The following is a 13972-nucleotide window of genomic DNA, read 5'->3' on the forward strand; positions in this document are numbered from 1 at the left end:
CACCAATTCATACAGCTAGAATTGTTAAAGCATGGCACGAGGAACATTCTAATGAAGTTGAGCATCTCATCTGGCCCCCACAATCCCCAGACCTCAACATTATTGAGCATTTATGGTCGATTTTAGAGATTCAAGTTAGACCTCGATTTCCGCCGCCATTGTCGCTCAAAGAACGAACTGGAGGGTGTTTTAACTGAAGAATGGGCTAAAATTCCTTGGGAAACAATTCACACCTTGTATGAATCCATACCTCAGATAATTGAGGCTGTAATCGCCGCAAAAGGTGGACCTACACCTTATTAATCAAACTTTTGTTGATGTCTCCAGGTGTTCCCATTATTTTGTCCAACCCCTGTATATACGAGGGGCGCCTGAAAACTTTGAGGCCCACCCATGAAATCTTTTTTGCATGGTCTTGTTTTGCAATGCAAATGGAGAAGTTGGCAAAGTTCACACATCGGCTGTTGCAATGGCTGCAATTCCATCAAGGTGCTTTTTCATCTGTGGGAATAGGTGATAGTCCGAGGGAGCTAAATCAGGGGAATAGGGTGGGTGCTGAAGCAGTTGGAAACCACAGGAGTGAATTGCAGCAGCCGGTGTAAACTTTACCAACTTCTCCATTTCCATATTTCAGCCTTGAGACCCAACTTTAAAATGCTGTAACAGAAACAAAAAAAATCAAAATAAATCCAGATTGCTCATGAGACCATTCAACTAACTAAATAACATATTGCATTGCAAAACAAGACCTCGTGTGTGTGGTGTGTATAATATATGTATAATATATATATATATATATATATATATATTGTGTGTGTATATAGATATATATATATAATGTGTGTGTGTATATAGATATATATATATGTAATTTTTAGATAGAGATAGATACACACAAAATATATATATATATATATATATATATATATATATATATATATATATATATATATATATATATATATATATATATATATATAATTCAAAGAAGCTTTATTGACAGGACTAAATACACATTAGTTTTGCCAAAGCAGGTGTACAGAAGGGAATAGGGATGTTGGGTAGGGGCTGTAGGAAAGGTGGATGGGGCAGATCCTGGATGGGGCTATAGGAGTCCATGGCATATCATAGTTCTCTTTCTCGCAGTCTATGGCATTCGCTCACATATTGCGCTGCTATCTCCACTGCTCTCTCTTCTTCCCCCAACAGGATATATGTTTTCTCTTCCTCCTTCATGGTGGTGAAATCCGGGAAGAGATGTGAGAGTCTCCTGAAGCGAGTGTCCCTCACTGCTGAGTACTTGGAGCAGTGTAGCAGGAAGTGGGTCTCATCCTCCAGGGTCTCCTGGTCACAGTGTTGGCACAGTCTTTCCTCCCTGGGCTTGTAGCTCTGCCTGTGTCGGCCGGATTCTATGGCCAGACTGTGGGCACTGAGTCTATACCGGCTCAGGATCTTGTGGTCTTTTGAGGCCCGGGAGTTTCTCCAGGTATGGAGCCAGTCTGTAGTCTCTCTGTAGACTCTGGTACATGGTCAGTTTCTGTGAGCTGATGATGTCGTTCTTCCAGTCACTTACGTACCTCTCCTGGCCTTCGTCTACCATCTTCCTGATTCCGGCTTTTGTCAGGTTGTTGTGATTGGTGTTCTGGTCAGGTTGGGTTTGGGTGAGCTGTTCCGAGGGTCCTGGTTTTTCTGTTTCCCCTACATGTGTCAGGGCTTTATGGTGATGGGAGCTTGGATTGCTCCTACGTAGGTGAGCCCGGAGTGACAGTGCCCTCTTTAGAACCGTTAGGTGTAGAGGGAATCTGCCCAGCTCGGCCCGGCAAGCACTGTTGGAGGTGCTCCGATGGACTTGGAGAAGGTGCTTGCAGAATTCCAGGTGGAATATTTCTGTTGGGCTTGAATCCCACCTTGACCAGTCTGGGTAGGTGTGAGGACCCCAGACTTCGCTGCCATACAGGAGGATTGGGGCGATGATAGAGTCGAAGATTTTTTACCAGACCCTCACCTGTGGCTTTAGATGGTAGAGTTTCCTTCGGATGGCATAGAAGGTTTTGCATGCCTTGTCTTTCAGGGTCTCTATGGCTTGTTTGAAGCTCCCTGATCGGTGAATCTCTAGGCCCAGGTAGGTATATTTGTCTGTTCCTGTAAGGGCGCAGTTGTTGAGGATAAATGAAGGATTCTGGTCTGATTTTCTCTCTCTTCTGGAACACCATGATGTTGGTTTTCTTTAGGTTGACCGGTAGAGCCCAGGTGGAGCTGAATTTCTCTAAGATTTTCAGGTTGTCTTGGAGGCCTTTCTCGGTTGGTGACAGAAGCAGCAAGTCATCTGCATACAGCAGGAATTTCACCTGCGCGTCATGGAGGGTGAGACCTGGTGCTGTGGAAGATTCCAGAGCGGTAGCCAGCTCGTTGATGTAAATGTTGAAGAGCGTTGGGCTTAGGCTGCAGCCTTGTCTGACTCCCCGACTCTGCTGGAAATAAGCCGTTCTTCTGCTGTTCACACTCACACTGCAGAGGTTCTCGGTGTAGGAGCTTTTGATAACATCATAGGTCTTTCCTCCTATTCTGCTCTCCAGCAGTTTCAGGCCTGGGTGCCACACCGAATCAAAGGCCTTTTTAAAGTCCTCGAAACAGGCGTATATCTTCCCGTTCTTTGTATTGTGGACGTGGCTCTAAATGAGGCTGTGCAGGGTGTAGATGTGGTCAGTGGTGTGGTGGTTAGGCATGAAGCCTGCTTGGCTCTTGTTGAGGACGTTGTGCTCGGTGAGGAAACTGAGGATCCTCTTGTTCAGGATGCTGTTGAACAGTTTTCCCAGGTTGCTGCTGACACATAGTCCTCTGTAGTTGGCTGGGTCATACCTGTCCCCATTCTTGTGGATGGTTGTGATGAGGCCTTGATTCCAGGTAGGAGGGAAGTTGCAGGCAGTTAGCACAATATTGAAGAGTTTAACCATTGCGGCCTGTATTTCTGGTGGGCTGTACTTCAGCATTTCTGGTAGGATTCTATCCAGGCCACCGGTTTTTCTACATCTTATGGAAGAGATTCTCTCTGCTACTTCCTGTAATGTAATAGGTGCATCCACGGGGTTTTGGAAATTTTTTACTTTTTGCTCCATTGCTTTTAGTTTTGCCATTATGTTTTCCTGTTCTTGGCTTAGTTCTTCCTTTGGAATGTCTTTATAGAGGTCTCTGAAGTACTGGAGCCAGATGTTGCCATTTTGGATATAGATGTTGTTTTTCTTGTCTTTTGTGCCCATGTGGTTCCATAGTTCCCAGAAGGAGTTGTCTTGGAGAGCGTCTTGGAGTTGGTTAAGTTTGGTGGAGATGTAACTCTGCTTCTTCCTCCTGAGGATGGTTTTGTACTGCCTTTGTATGGTTTCATAGGCTTCCCTCAGACCTGGGTGGTTGGGGTCTCTGTGTTTCTTGTTTGAGGCTGTTCTCAGGGTCTTCCGTACGGCTTTACATTCTCTGTCAAACCATCCATTGATCTGTTTTTCTTTTGGTCTCTTGTAGTTGACTTTTTTAAGGTCGGACAGTCTGGCCATTGCATAGAATATATTGTTGAGGTCTTTTGCAGCTTGACTCACTCCCTTTGGGTTAGGCTGGTACACGTAGTTGTAGAAGTGGTGGAGCATCCGCTGTATTTCAGGTCTGCTGGGAACCTCTTTATACTTTAATGCTGACGTTTTGTGCCATATATATATATATATATATATATATATCTGTCTCTAAAAATTTCATATATATATCTATATATACATATATATATACGCACACACTATATATATATATATATATATATATATATATATATATATACATGTATATATATACACACACATATATATATACACACTATATATATATATATACACAATATATATGTGTGTATGTATGTATGTATATGTATGTATATATATATATATATATATATATATATAGTGTGTGCGTATATATATATATATATATATATATGTATATATAGATATATATATGAATATATGTGTGTGTATATACACTCACTGGCCACTTTATTAGGTACACCATGCTAGTAACGGGTTGGACCCCCTTTTGCCTTCAGAACTGCCTCAATTCTTCGTGGCAGAGATTCAACAAGGTGCTGGAAGCATTCCTCAGAGATTTTGGACCATATTGACATGATGGCATCACACAGTTGGCGCAGATTTGTCGGCTGCACATCCCTGATGCGAATCTCCCGTTCCACCACATCCCAAAGATGCTCTATTGGATTGAGATCTGGTGACTGAGGAGGCCATTTGAGTACAGTGAACTCATTGTCATGTTCAAGAAACCAATCTGAGATGATTCGAGCTTTATGACATGGCGCATTATCCTGCTGAAAGTAGCCATCAGATGTTGGGTACATTGTGGTCATAAAGGGATGGACATGGTCAGCAACAATACTCAGGTAGGCTGTGGCGTTGCAACGATGCTCAATTGGTACCAAGGGGCCCAAAGAGTGCCAAGAAAAAATTCCCCACACCATGACACCACCACCACCAGCCTGAACCGTTGATACAAGGCAGGATGGATCCATGCTTTCATGTTGTTTACGCCAAATTCTGACCCTACCATCCGAATGTCACAGCAGAAATCGAGACTCATCAGACCAGGCAACGTTTTTCCAATCTTCTACTGTCCAATTTCGATGAGCTTGTGCAAATTGTAGCCTCAGTTTCCTGTTCTTAGCTGAGAGGAGTGGTACCCGGTGTGGTCTTCTGCTGCTGTAGCCCATCTGCCTCAAAGTTCGACGCACTGTGCGTTCAGAGATGCTCTTCTGCCTACCTTGGTTGTAACGGGTGGCAATTTGAGTCACTGTTGCCTTTCTATCAGCTCAAACCAGTCTGCCCATTCTCCTCTGACCTCTGGCATCAACAAGGCATTTCCGGCCACAGAACTGCCGCTCACTGGATTTTTTTTCTTTTTCGGACCATTCTCTGTAAACCCTAGAGATGGTTGTGCGTGAAAATCCCAGTAGATCAGCAGTTTCTGAAATACTCAGACCAGCCCTTCTGGCACCAACAATCATGCCACGTTCAAAGGCACTCAAATCACCTTTCTTCCCCATACTGATGCTCGGTTTGAACTGCAGGAGATTGTCTTGACCATGTCTACATGCCTAAATGCACTGAGTTGCCGCCATGTGATTGGCTGATTAGAAATTAAGTCTTAACACACAGTTGGACAGGTGTACCTAATAAAGTGGCCAGTGAGTGTATATGTATGTGTGTATATGTGTGTGTGTGTGTGTATGTGTATATGTATATATATATATATACTCGATTAAGGCCCGATGCTATCGCATCGAGAGGATAGTGACACACCTCTTGCCATGTTAACCCTCAATACACACACACCTCCTCAACACACCACACCGCCTCAACACACACTCCTCTCACCTTTCACCATCTCCACTCACGTCCATTCACTCTTTCACTCCACATACGACCCTTTCTCTCACTCCGTCTCTCATACTCACACCGTCATCGTCGCTGCTCCACGATCCCCGACATCTTCTTCCGCCGGCGCCATCCTGGATCCCGACATTGTCCACGCCGGCGACATGTTCTTGCGGCCATGCCATCTTGAGTATTCTGAAATCCTGCGAGTGGACATTAGTGGCTCACCATTGTCATTTTGAAACACGACTGCTACTTCACTGACAGTGGGATTATTGTAGCGTCGAGGGTCTTGAGTACGATCTTATTTAATAGCCATAGTGATGTTTGGCATGACAGTTCCGTTTTGTAGAGATTTAATTTTTTCTTGTTCTTCCACATCACGTAACATTTGATAAGCTTCCACAAAAGGATTAATAGTTTGGATTTGAAGGGCAATAATGTTCATCAATGTAGGATGACATTTTTGATTTTCTTTACATCGTAAGCGTTGTTCGTTTGCGGTAGTGGTATCGAGAATGTAAAGTTGGGCAAATGCGCGTTGCTGGTCATCTGAGGGATGTAGTGTTCCAGTTCTATGATAGATCTGGCCATGTATGCGGAAACAGTATGGGCCATATCCAGGAGGTGGTGAAATATTTGCACCCATGGAGGCAAAAGCAAAGGAACTGTTAATACTTCGAATATTATCAATGAAATTTTTGCTAAATTCACTTTGCCCTTTCAGCAAACGTGTAAAGACATCAGGATATTGTAGTATGGGTACATGGACTTTACCCTTCTGACAGCAGAGCGTAAAGTTGTTATCAGAAGGTATCTCTGCTACAAAATGCAAAGCTTCGCAATGCTCACATACATGGGTCATGTCACCACAGCTGTGTTCGGTAATACTATTTTCATCATTAGTGAAAATGTGAGGTTGTAGTAGAAGTGCATGTCCAACCGATGGGGTGCGCCTAGTTTTGAGACCAACGTATATTTGTCTTGGTTGCACTTTCTGCGGGCTAACTGCAGCTTGTATGTGAAGAAACTGTGCGTTGGTATTGACTAATGGTGGTATTGATAGGGAAGAAACAGATTGCTGATTAGTTATGTCAGTGAACGGCATATAGGATGAAGTGTGGTAGTAACTTGTTCCACATGCTGATGTGGAAGCATCCTGTTGTGAGTCTACTAATAATGATGAGGAAGAAGCCGTCTGTTGGCGGTGATGGCGTGTAGAGGCTTCTTCAGCCAATGTAATAGATTTAGAGTTAGGGGATTCGTGTGTGAGACGACGGCGTTTATAAGCCTTAATCTTGTCAAGTCGATGCTGTTTTTCCTCAGGAGTCTCATTAGCACGGCGTTGTTTTTGTCGTAGTGCTAAAGCTGCTTTCCTTTCACTGGCATTGGCATACTGTGCATCGGTATTGAATGGTGGTATTGATAGGGCAGAAACAGATTGCTGATTAGTTATGTCAGTGAACGGCATATGGGATGAAGTGTAGCAGTAAATTGTTCCACATGCTGATGTGGAAGCATCCTGTTGTGAGTCTAATAATAATGATGAGGAAGAGGCTGTCTGTTGTCGGCGGTGACGGCGTGCAGAGGCTTCTTCAGCCAATCTTATGGATTTAGAGTTAGGGGATTCGTGTGTGAGGCGACGGCGTTTATAAACCTTTAATCTTCTCAAGGTGATGGTGTTTTTCCTCAGGAGTCTCATTAGCACGGCGTTGTTTTTGTCATAGTGCTAAAGCTGCTTTCCTTTCACTGGCATTGGCATACTTTTTGTTATGACTCATGTTGGCACAGGTAAAGGAGTCTATTTGGCAGTTATCTGGCAGTGAAGAAGGCGTCCTGGAGTATTGTAGAGTAAACAGATACTAATTGACCCTGTAATTGCCCAGCAGTAGTTATGAAGTGGTAGTGGCAAATTGGCCCTGTAGTTAGACACCGGCAGAGGAGCAAGGCAGCAGTAGTTATGGCGGTAGAGGCAAATTGGCCCTGTAATTAGACACCGGCAGAGGAGCAAGGCAGCAGTAGTTATGAAGTGGTAGTGGCAAATTGGCCCTGTAGTTAGACACCGGCAGAGGAGCAAGGCAGCAGTAGTTATGGCGGTAGAGGCAAATTAGCCCTGTAATTAGACACCGGCAGAGGAGCAAGGCAGCAGTAGTTATGGCGGTAGAGGCAAATTGGCCTTGTAATTAGACACCGGCAGTAAACAGGCAGATGACCAAAGCAGCAGTAGTTATGGCGATAGAGGCAAATTGGCCCTGTAATTAGACACCGGCAGAGGACAAAGGCAGTAGTTATGGCGGTATAGGCAAATTGGTCCAGTAATTAGACACCGGCAGAGGAGCAAGGCAGCAGTAGTTATGGCGGTACAGGCAAATTGGTCCAGTAATTAGACACCGGCAGTAAACAGGCATAGGACCAAGGCAGCAGTAGTTATGGTGGTACAGGCAATGCCAAGCGTCCGCACAGCAAGTCGGCGTGAGGTAAATGACGCAATTTCACGAATGCAAGATGGCGTCGGAGAAATCTCGCGAGATTTCGCCGACGTCGTTAACACCTCTTGCCATGTTAACCCTCAACACACCACACCGCCTCAACACACACTCCTCTCACCTTTCACCTCCACTCATGTCCACTCACTCTTTCACTCCACATACGTTCCTTTCTCTCACTCCGTTTCTCATACTCACACCGTCATCGTCGCTGCCCCGACATCTTCCTCCGCCGCCGCGATCCAGGATCCAGACGTTCTCCAGGCCGCCGACATGTTCTTGCGGGACGCCATCTTGGATTTCGTGAAATCCCGCGATATTCAAGATAGCGTCGCCGCAACAACATGTCGCTGGCGTGGACGACATCGGGATCCAAAAAGATGGCATCGGCAAAATCTCGCGAGATTACGCCGACGCCATTTTGGATCCCGATGTCGCCCACGCCAGCGACATATTCTTGCGGGACGCCATATTGGATGTCGTGAAGTCCCGCGATATTCAAGATGGCGTCGGCGCAACAAAATGTCGCTGGCATGGGCGACATCGGGATCCAAAATGGCGTCGGCGTAATCTCGCGAGATTTCGCCGACGCCATCTTTTTGGATCCCGATGTCGTCCACGCCAGCGACATATTGTTGCGGCGACGCCATCTTGAATCTCGCGGGATTTCACGACATCCAAGATGGCGTCCCGCAAGAACATGTCGGCGGCCTGGAGAACGTCTGGATCCTGGATCGCGGCGGCGGAGGAAGATGTCGGGGCAGCGACGATGACGGTGTGAGTATGAGAAACGGAGTGAGAGAAAGGAACGTATGTGGAGTGAAAGAGTGAGTGGACATGAGTGGAGGTGAAAGGTGAGAGGAGTGTGTGTTGAGGCGGTGTGGTGTGTTGAGGGTTAATATGTGCGTGTGTGTGGGGTGACGTCACCGGTTACAACTGGACGGAAGTTGTTACAACCGGAAGCTGCTTAGGGCATTTATTATTATAGATAGAGATATATATATATATATATATATATATATATATATATATATATATATACACACTAGATTATGGCCCGATGCTATCGCATCGAGAGGATGCGATAGCATCACACCTCTTGCCATGTTAACCCTCAACACACACACTCCTCTCACCTTTTACCATCTCCACTCTCTTTCACTCCACATACGACCCCTTCTCTCACTCAGTCTCTCATACTCACGCCGTCATCGCCGCTGATCCACGATCCCCGACATCTTCTTCCGCCGGCGCCATCCTGGATCCAGACGTTGTCCACGCCGGTGACATGTTCTTGCGGCGACGCCATCTTGAGTATCGTGAAATCCCGCGATATTCAAGATGGTGTCCGCCGGAAGAACATGTCGCCGGCATGGACGACGTCGGGATCCAAAATGGCGTCGACGAAATATCGCGAGTTTTCGCCGACGCCATTTTGGTTCCCGACGTCGTCCTTGCCGGCGACCTGTTCTTGCGGCGACGCCATCTTGAGTATCGCGGGATTTCGCCGATCCAAAATAGCGTCGGCGCAGGAACATGTCGCCGGCGTGGATGCCGTCGGGATCCAAAATGGCGTCGGCGAAATCTCGCGAGATTTCGCCGACGCCATTTTGGATCCCGACGTCCTCCACGCCGGCGACATGTTCTTGCGGCGACGCCATCTTGACTATCGCGGGATTTCGCCGATCCAAAATGGTGTCGCCGCAAGAACATGTTGCCGGCGTGGAGGACGTCTGGATCCAGGATGGCGCCGGCGGAAGATGATGTCGGGGATCGTGGAGCAGCGGCGATGACGGCGTGAGTATGAGAGACGGAGTGAGAGAAAGGGTCGTATGTGGAGTGAAAGAGTGAGTGGAGATGGTGAAAGGTGAGAGGAGTGTGTGTGTTGAGGGTTAACATGGAAAGAGGTGTGCGGTGACGTCACTGGTTACAACTGGACGGAAGTTGTTACAACCGGAAGTTGCTTAGGGCATTTATTATAGTAGATATATATATATATGTAATTTTTAGATAGATATATCTATATCTATATCTGTATCTGATGATTAATGGGCTACTGGAACAAACCATTCATGGACAAGGGATATATATATATAAAAATATACACTGGGGCTATGTCCTTTTATAAGGATCTGTGCTTGGTTTGAACAGTCATTTTGTCCTGATAGACTCCTTAAATATTTATCAAAAAGACACTCGTATACACTAATAGTTTCTGCTTTCCTATACCTTTGGGTAAATTCAAAGAATTACCATTTGTTTTCTATAAGCACTGAAAATGAGTTTTTTCATTGACTACTAGTGATGAGCTAGTGTTATCTGAGCATGCTCTGATGCTTTCTGAGTGTCTTCAGCGTGCTCGAATAATATGTTTGAGTCTCCGCGGCTGCATGTTTCGCGGCTGTTAGACACCTACAACACATGCAGGGATTCCCTGTTTGTTAGGCAATCTTTGCATTTGTTGCGACTGTTGAACACTCACAAGACATTTAGCCACGGAGACTCAAACATATTTTTCGAGCACGCTGTAGACACTCATTTAGCACCCGAGCATGCTTGAATAACACCTTATCCGAGCACGTTCGCTCATCACTGTTGACTAGTACTGGACCTGGTCCAAGTGCAGTAGAGGGAATGAAGGTCTTTACAAATACACCTAGCCATTGTCACTGAAACTGCTTTCTGGGGATATGTATATTTAGAGGCCATGTTTTTGAGTATGTGTTTCTGTATTAACAGGTAAGGATGCCATGTTTAATTAAAACTCCAATGAAATCTCTTGAAGAAATCAAGCAGATGTTTCAAAGGTTCTCCGTTCGGAAAAGCAGTTCTACCTCACTGTCCAGTGCAAAAGATTCATCCTCCGAAACGCCCAACAACTTTATGACCAAAGTGCCTCTCTTCGGCAGAATGAAGCTGGCTTCTCCTGCTGAGGGCGACCAATCTTTGGAGGTTAGTCTAGATGCCACTAGTGAAATGCCCCTGGAAGGCCTGGACAAGTCAGACCTTGCAAGTCCTAATTATGCCACCGATAAACCAACTGCATGTGAGCTTTACTATGAAGCCGAGTCCCCGGATGAAGCTGCGTTGGTTCATGCCGCTCGAGCTTATAAATGCACCCTTCGGTCTCGGACTCCTGACCAAGTCACTGTGGAGCTTGGCTTTCTTGGGCCTTTATCATTTCAGTTACTGCACATTTTGCCATTTGACTCTGTAAGGAAAAGGATGTCTGTTGTGGTGCGGCATCCCATGTCCAATGAGGTAGTGGTCTATGCAAAAGGTGCTGACTCTGTAATAATGGACCTCCTGGCTTCTAATGGTAAGTGTTGTCCCTTTTCCAAATGTAACATTTGAACATGTCACATAAGTGATTTTCTGTAAGGTAAAATTCCTTTAAAGCAGATCTGTCACCAGATTTCACAATGCAAACTGCATACATTAATAAATGTTCGACCTGATGAGACTGGTATAGTTGTTGCTTTTTTAAAAAAAAAAAAGTCAAAATAACTAACTGTACATTCCTTATATTTAAAAAAAAAATAAAAAAATCATGAGTCCAACAATATTCCGTTTCTACCCACCCAGTTTGACTGACAGCTGCAGCTTGTACTGAGCAGAGTGAGATTTTAGCAGCAGGGAGGAAGGGCGCTGAAAATCTGTCGTGCTAAGTGACCAGAGAATTAGTTTACATTTTCAAAAACTGGTGTTAGAACATTCGGTGTTCGATTTTGAAAAAGTACACCAGGTTTATGTTGTCTAAAAGCTTTATGTAACAATGTATCGTTTATATTCTGACCTATATTCAGATTCCCCTTAATCCAGCATCAACGGGACATTCTTATTCTGCAGCGAAGAGGTTTTATGGATTTCTTTATCATAAATGAGTACATGGGGAGGGGGGACTATAAAAGTATATAGGGCAAAAACCCCTAGAGATATAACCCAAAAACACATTTTGGAAGTGTTATTTTCTTAACTGATTTGTTGTTTTAAAGGTAATCTGTCAGCAGGGTTTTGCATTGTAATCTGAGAGCAGCATGGTGTAGGATCAGAGTCTCTGATTAGAGATGTCACTTACTGGGCTGTGTTTTAGCTGTTCCAATGCCATCAGTGTTTTATCAGCAGATTATCACTAACTGACAACCTGCCTTTTGCCTCCTAGTCCAACCACACCACCAGCACTAAATAGCAGTGGTCTGTCACTATACAATGTACACAAAGCTCTGGTGTGGACGGTGTTATACACAGCTCAACAACTGAGCTCTGCTGCATCTGCAGCAGAGAAAACTCTGACTATCACAACTGCTGCACCCAGTAATCTGAGTGACACATCGCTGGAATCGGGGTCTCTGTTCTTATATCATGCTGCTGTCATATTACATGCTGAAAATCTGCTGACGGATTCTCTTTAAAGGGGCTGTCCACTACTAATCCCCCAAAGTATCCCCCGGGGCCCCTAATTAATTTTGTAAATGCCTTATGTTGCCTATACTGCCTATGAGCGGCGCTATCCGTGGCCGCTCACAGGCAGCACGTGACCCAGCACTTGCGTCACGTCAAGTGAGGCGCGTGACTCAGTGCTGGGTCTCCGCGGTGGCTGCTGGGTTGTGGGCGGCGTTACCCCCCCGTGTCACACCCAGCATCCACCGCGCTTTCTCAGTAAATGGGCGCGCGGTGGATGCCGGGTGTGATGCAGGGGGATAACGGGACGTCAGCGGAAGCAAGAGCCGGCTGCAGCCGGGGGTCACGTGCTGCCTGTGAGCGGCCAGCGATAGCGCCGCTCACAGGCAGTATAGGCAACAGGCAGTATAGGCAACATGAGGTATTTACAAAATTCATTAGGGGCCCCGGGGAGGATACATTGGGGGGTTAATTTAAAGTAGTGGACAACCCCTTTAATCTTTTTTTTTTTTTTTTTTTTTCCCTCCCTCTTTAGAACATTTAGTAGATCTGTGAGCATTGTCATCTCTCGTATCTGTAGTTTTTGGAGTTTTTTTTTATTGTAGCTAATCTTCAGTTATTTTGTGATTTCAGATGACAAAACAGAAGTACTCCAGGCAGAGATCCGAACATTGACACAGAAACATTTAGATAAATATGCTAAAGGAGGTCTCCGCACCTTATGTATTGCAAAAAAGGTAACTCTCTTTTACATTCACAGAAATGTGAGGTGCTGGGGAAACTAATTCAGGCATTCCCAGGTTTCCTATAATGCTAGTAGAAAGACTAAAGGTACTGTCACACTTAGCGATGTACCAGCGATCCCGACCAGCGATATGACGCGGTCAGTATCGCTGGTGCATCGCTAAGTGGTCGCTAGTGAGCTGCCACACAGGCAGATCTCACCAGCGACATCGCTGGGGACGGGGGTCGCTACTTACCTGTCACACCAGGCGATCCTGCGTCCTCCCGCCCGCGTCCACGCGTCGCTCGTCACAGCAGGAAGCGCCGCAGGAAGCTGACGACGAGAAACAGTCCAGCCTGATCTCGCGCGATCAGCGATAACGAGCGGGTCATAGGTAAGTATCAGACATCGCGATATCGCTAGCAATATCGCTATAACGTCACAAGTTGTAGCGATATTGCTAGCGATATCTCTTAGTGTGACAGGCCCTTAACAGATCTTTAATTCAGTCACGCACCATATTCTAATGAATCCTGAAAGAGTTTACATCAGTCTAAGACAAAACCCCAACTGACAGAAGATAAAATGAGAAGACTTTATTCAACATGATAGCATGATGATCTTCCTCCATATTTGGGCATAGTCAGACAGACTTTTTGGAGATTGGAACACAGTTCACGTGACTGGCCGGCGGCTCTCTCCACCCGATTGTGCATAGAAATACAAGAAGCTGTCACACGCAGGTTTGGAGAGTGTTGCGTTCCGATTTACATGGACATCTTCCCTTGCACGGACAGAGATTTTTTATTTTCAAAATCTGGTGAGGTTCTCTTCTTTGAGAAATACAGCCTGTGATTCTATACATCATCATTACACAGGATCTCACTAATAGAGGCAGCCAAGGTACCAGCATTTGATCGCCGGCTGAGGGATTTAACACT

The 13972-nt window shown here is 45.5% G+C and overlaps 1 protein-coding gene across 1 annotated transcript in view; it reads left to right on the forward strand.

The window, feature by feature from the left end:
• ATP10D (ATPase phospholipid transporting 10D (putative)) overlaps positions 1 to 13972 on the forward strand; it is a 214967-nt gene that overhangs the window by 154301 nt on the left and 46694 nt on the right. Inside the window, exons 12-13 of the mRNA XM_073583462.1 lie at positions 10646 to 11225; positions 12941 to 13044. Of these exons, the coding sequence (XP_073439563.1) occupies positions 10646 to 11225; positions 12941 to 13044 (684 nt within the window). The remainder of the gene's footprint in view (positions 1 to 10645; positions 11226 to 12940; positions 13045 to 13972) is intronic.

This window comes from Dendrobates tinctorius, unplaced genomic scaffold (assembly GCF_039654945.1).
Source record: "Dendrobates tinctorius isolate UK_male_01 unplaced genomic scaffold, ASM3965494v1 ptg000079l, whole genome shotgun sequence".
Lineage (NCBI taxonomy): Eukaryota > Metazoa > Chordata > Amphibia > Anura > Dendrobatidae > Dendrobates > Dendrobates tinctorius.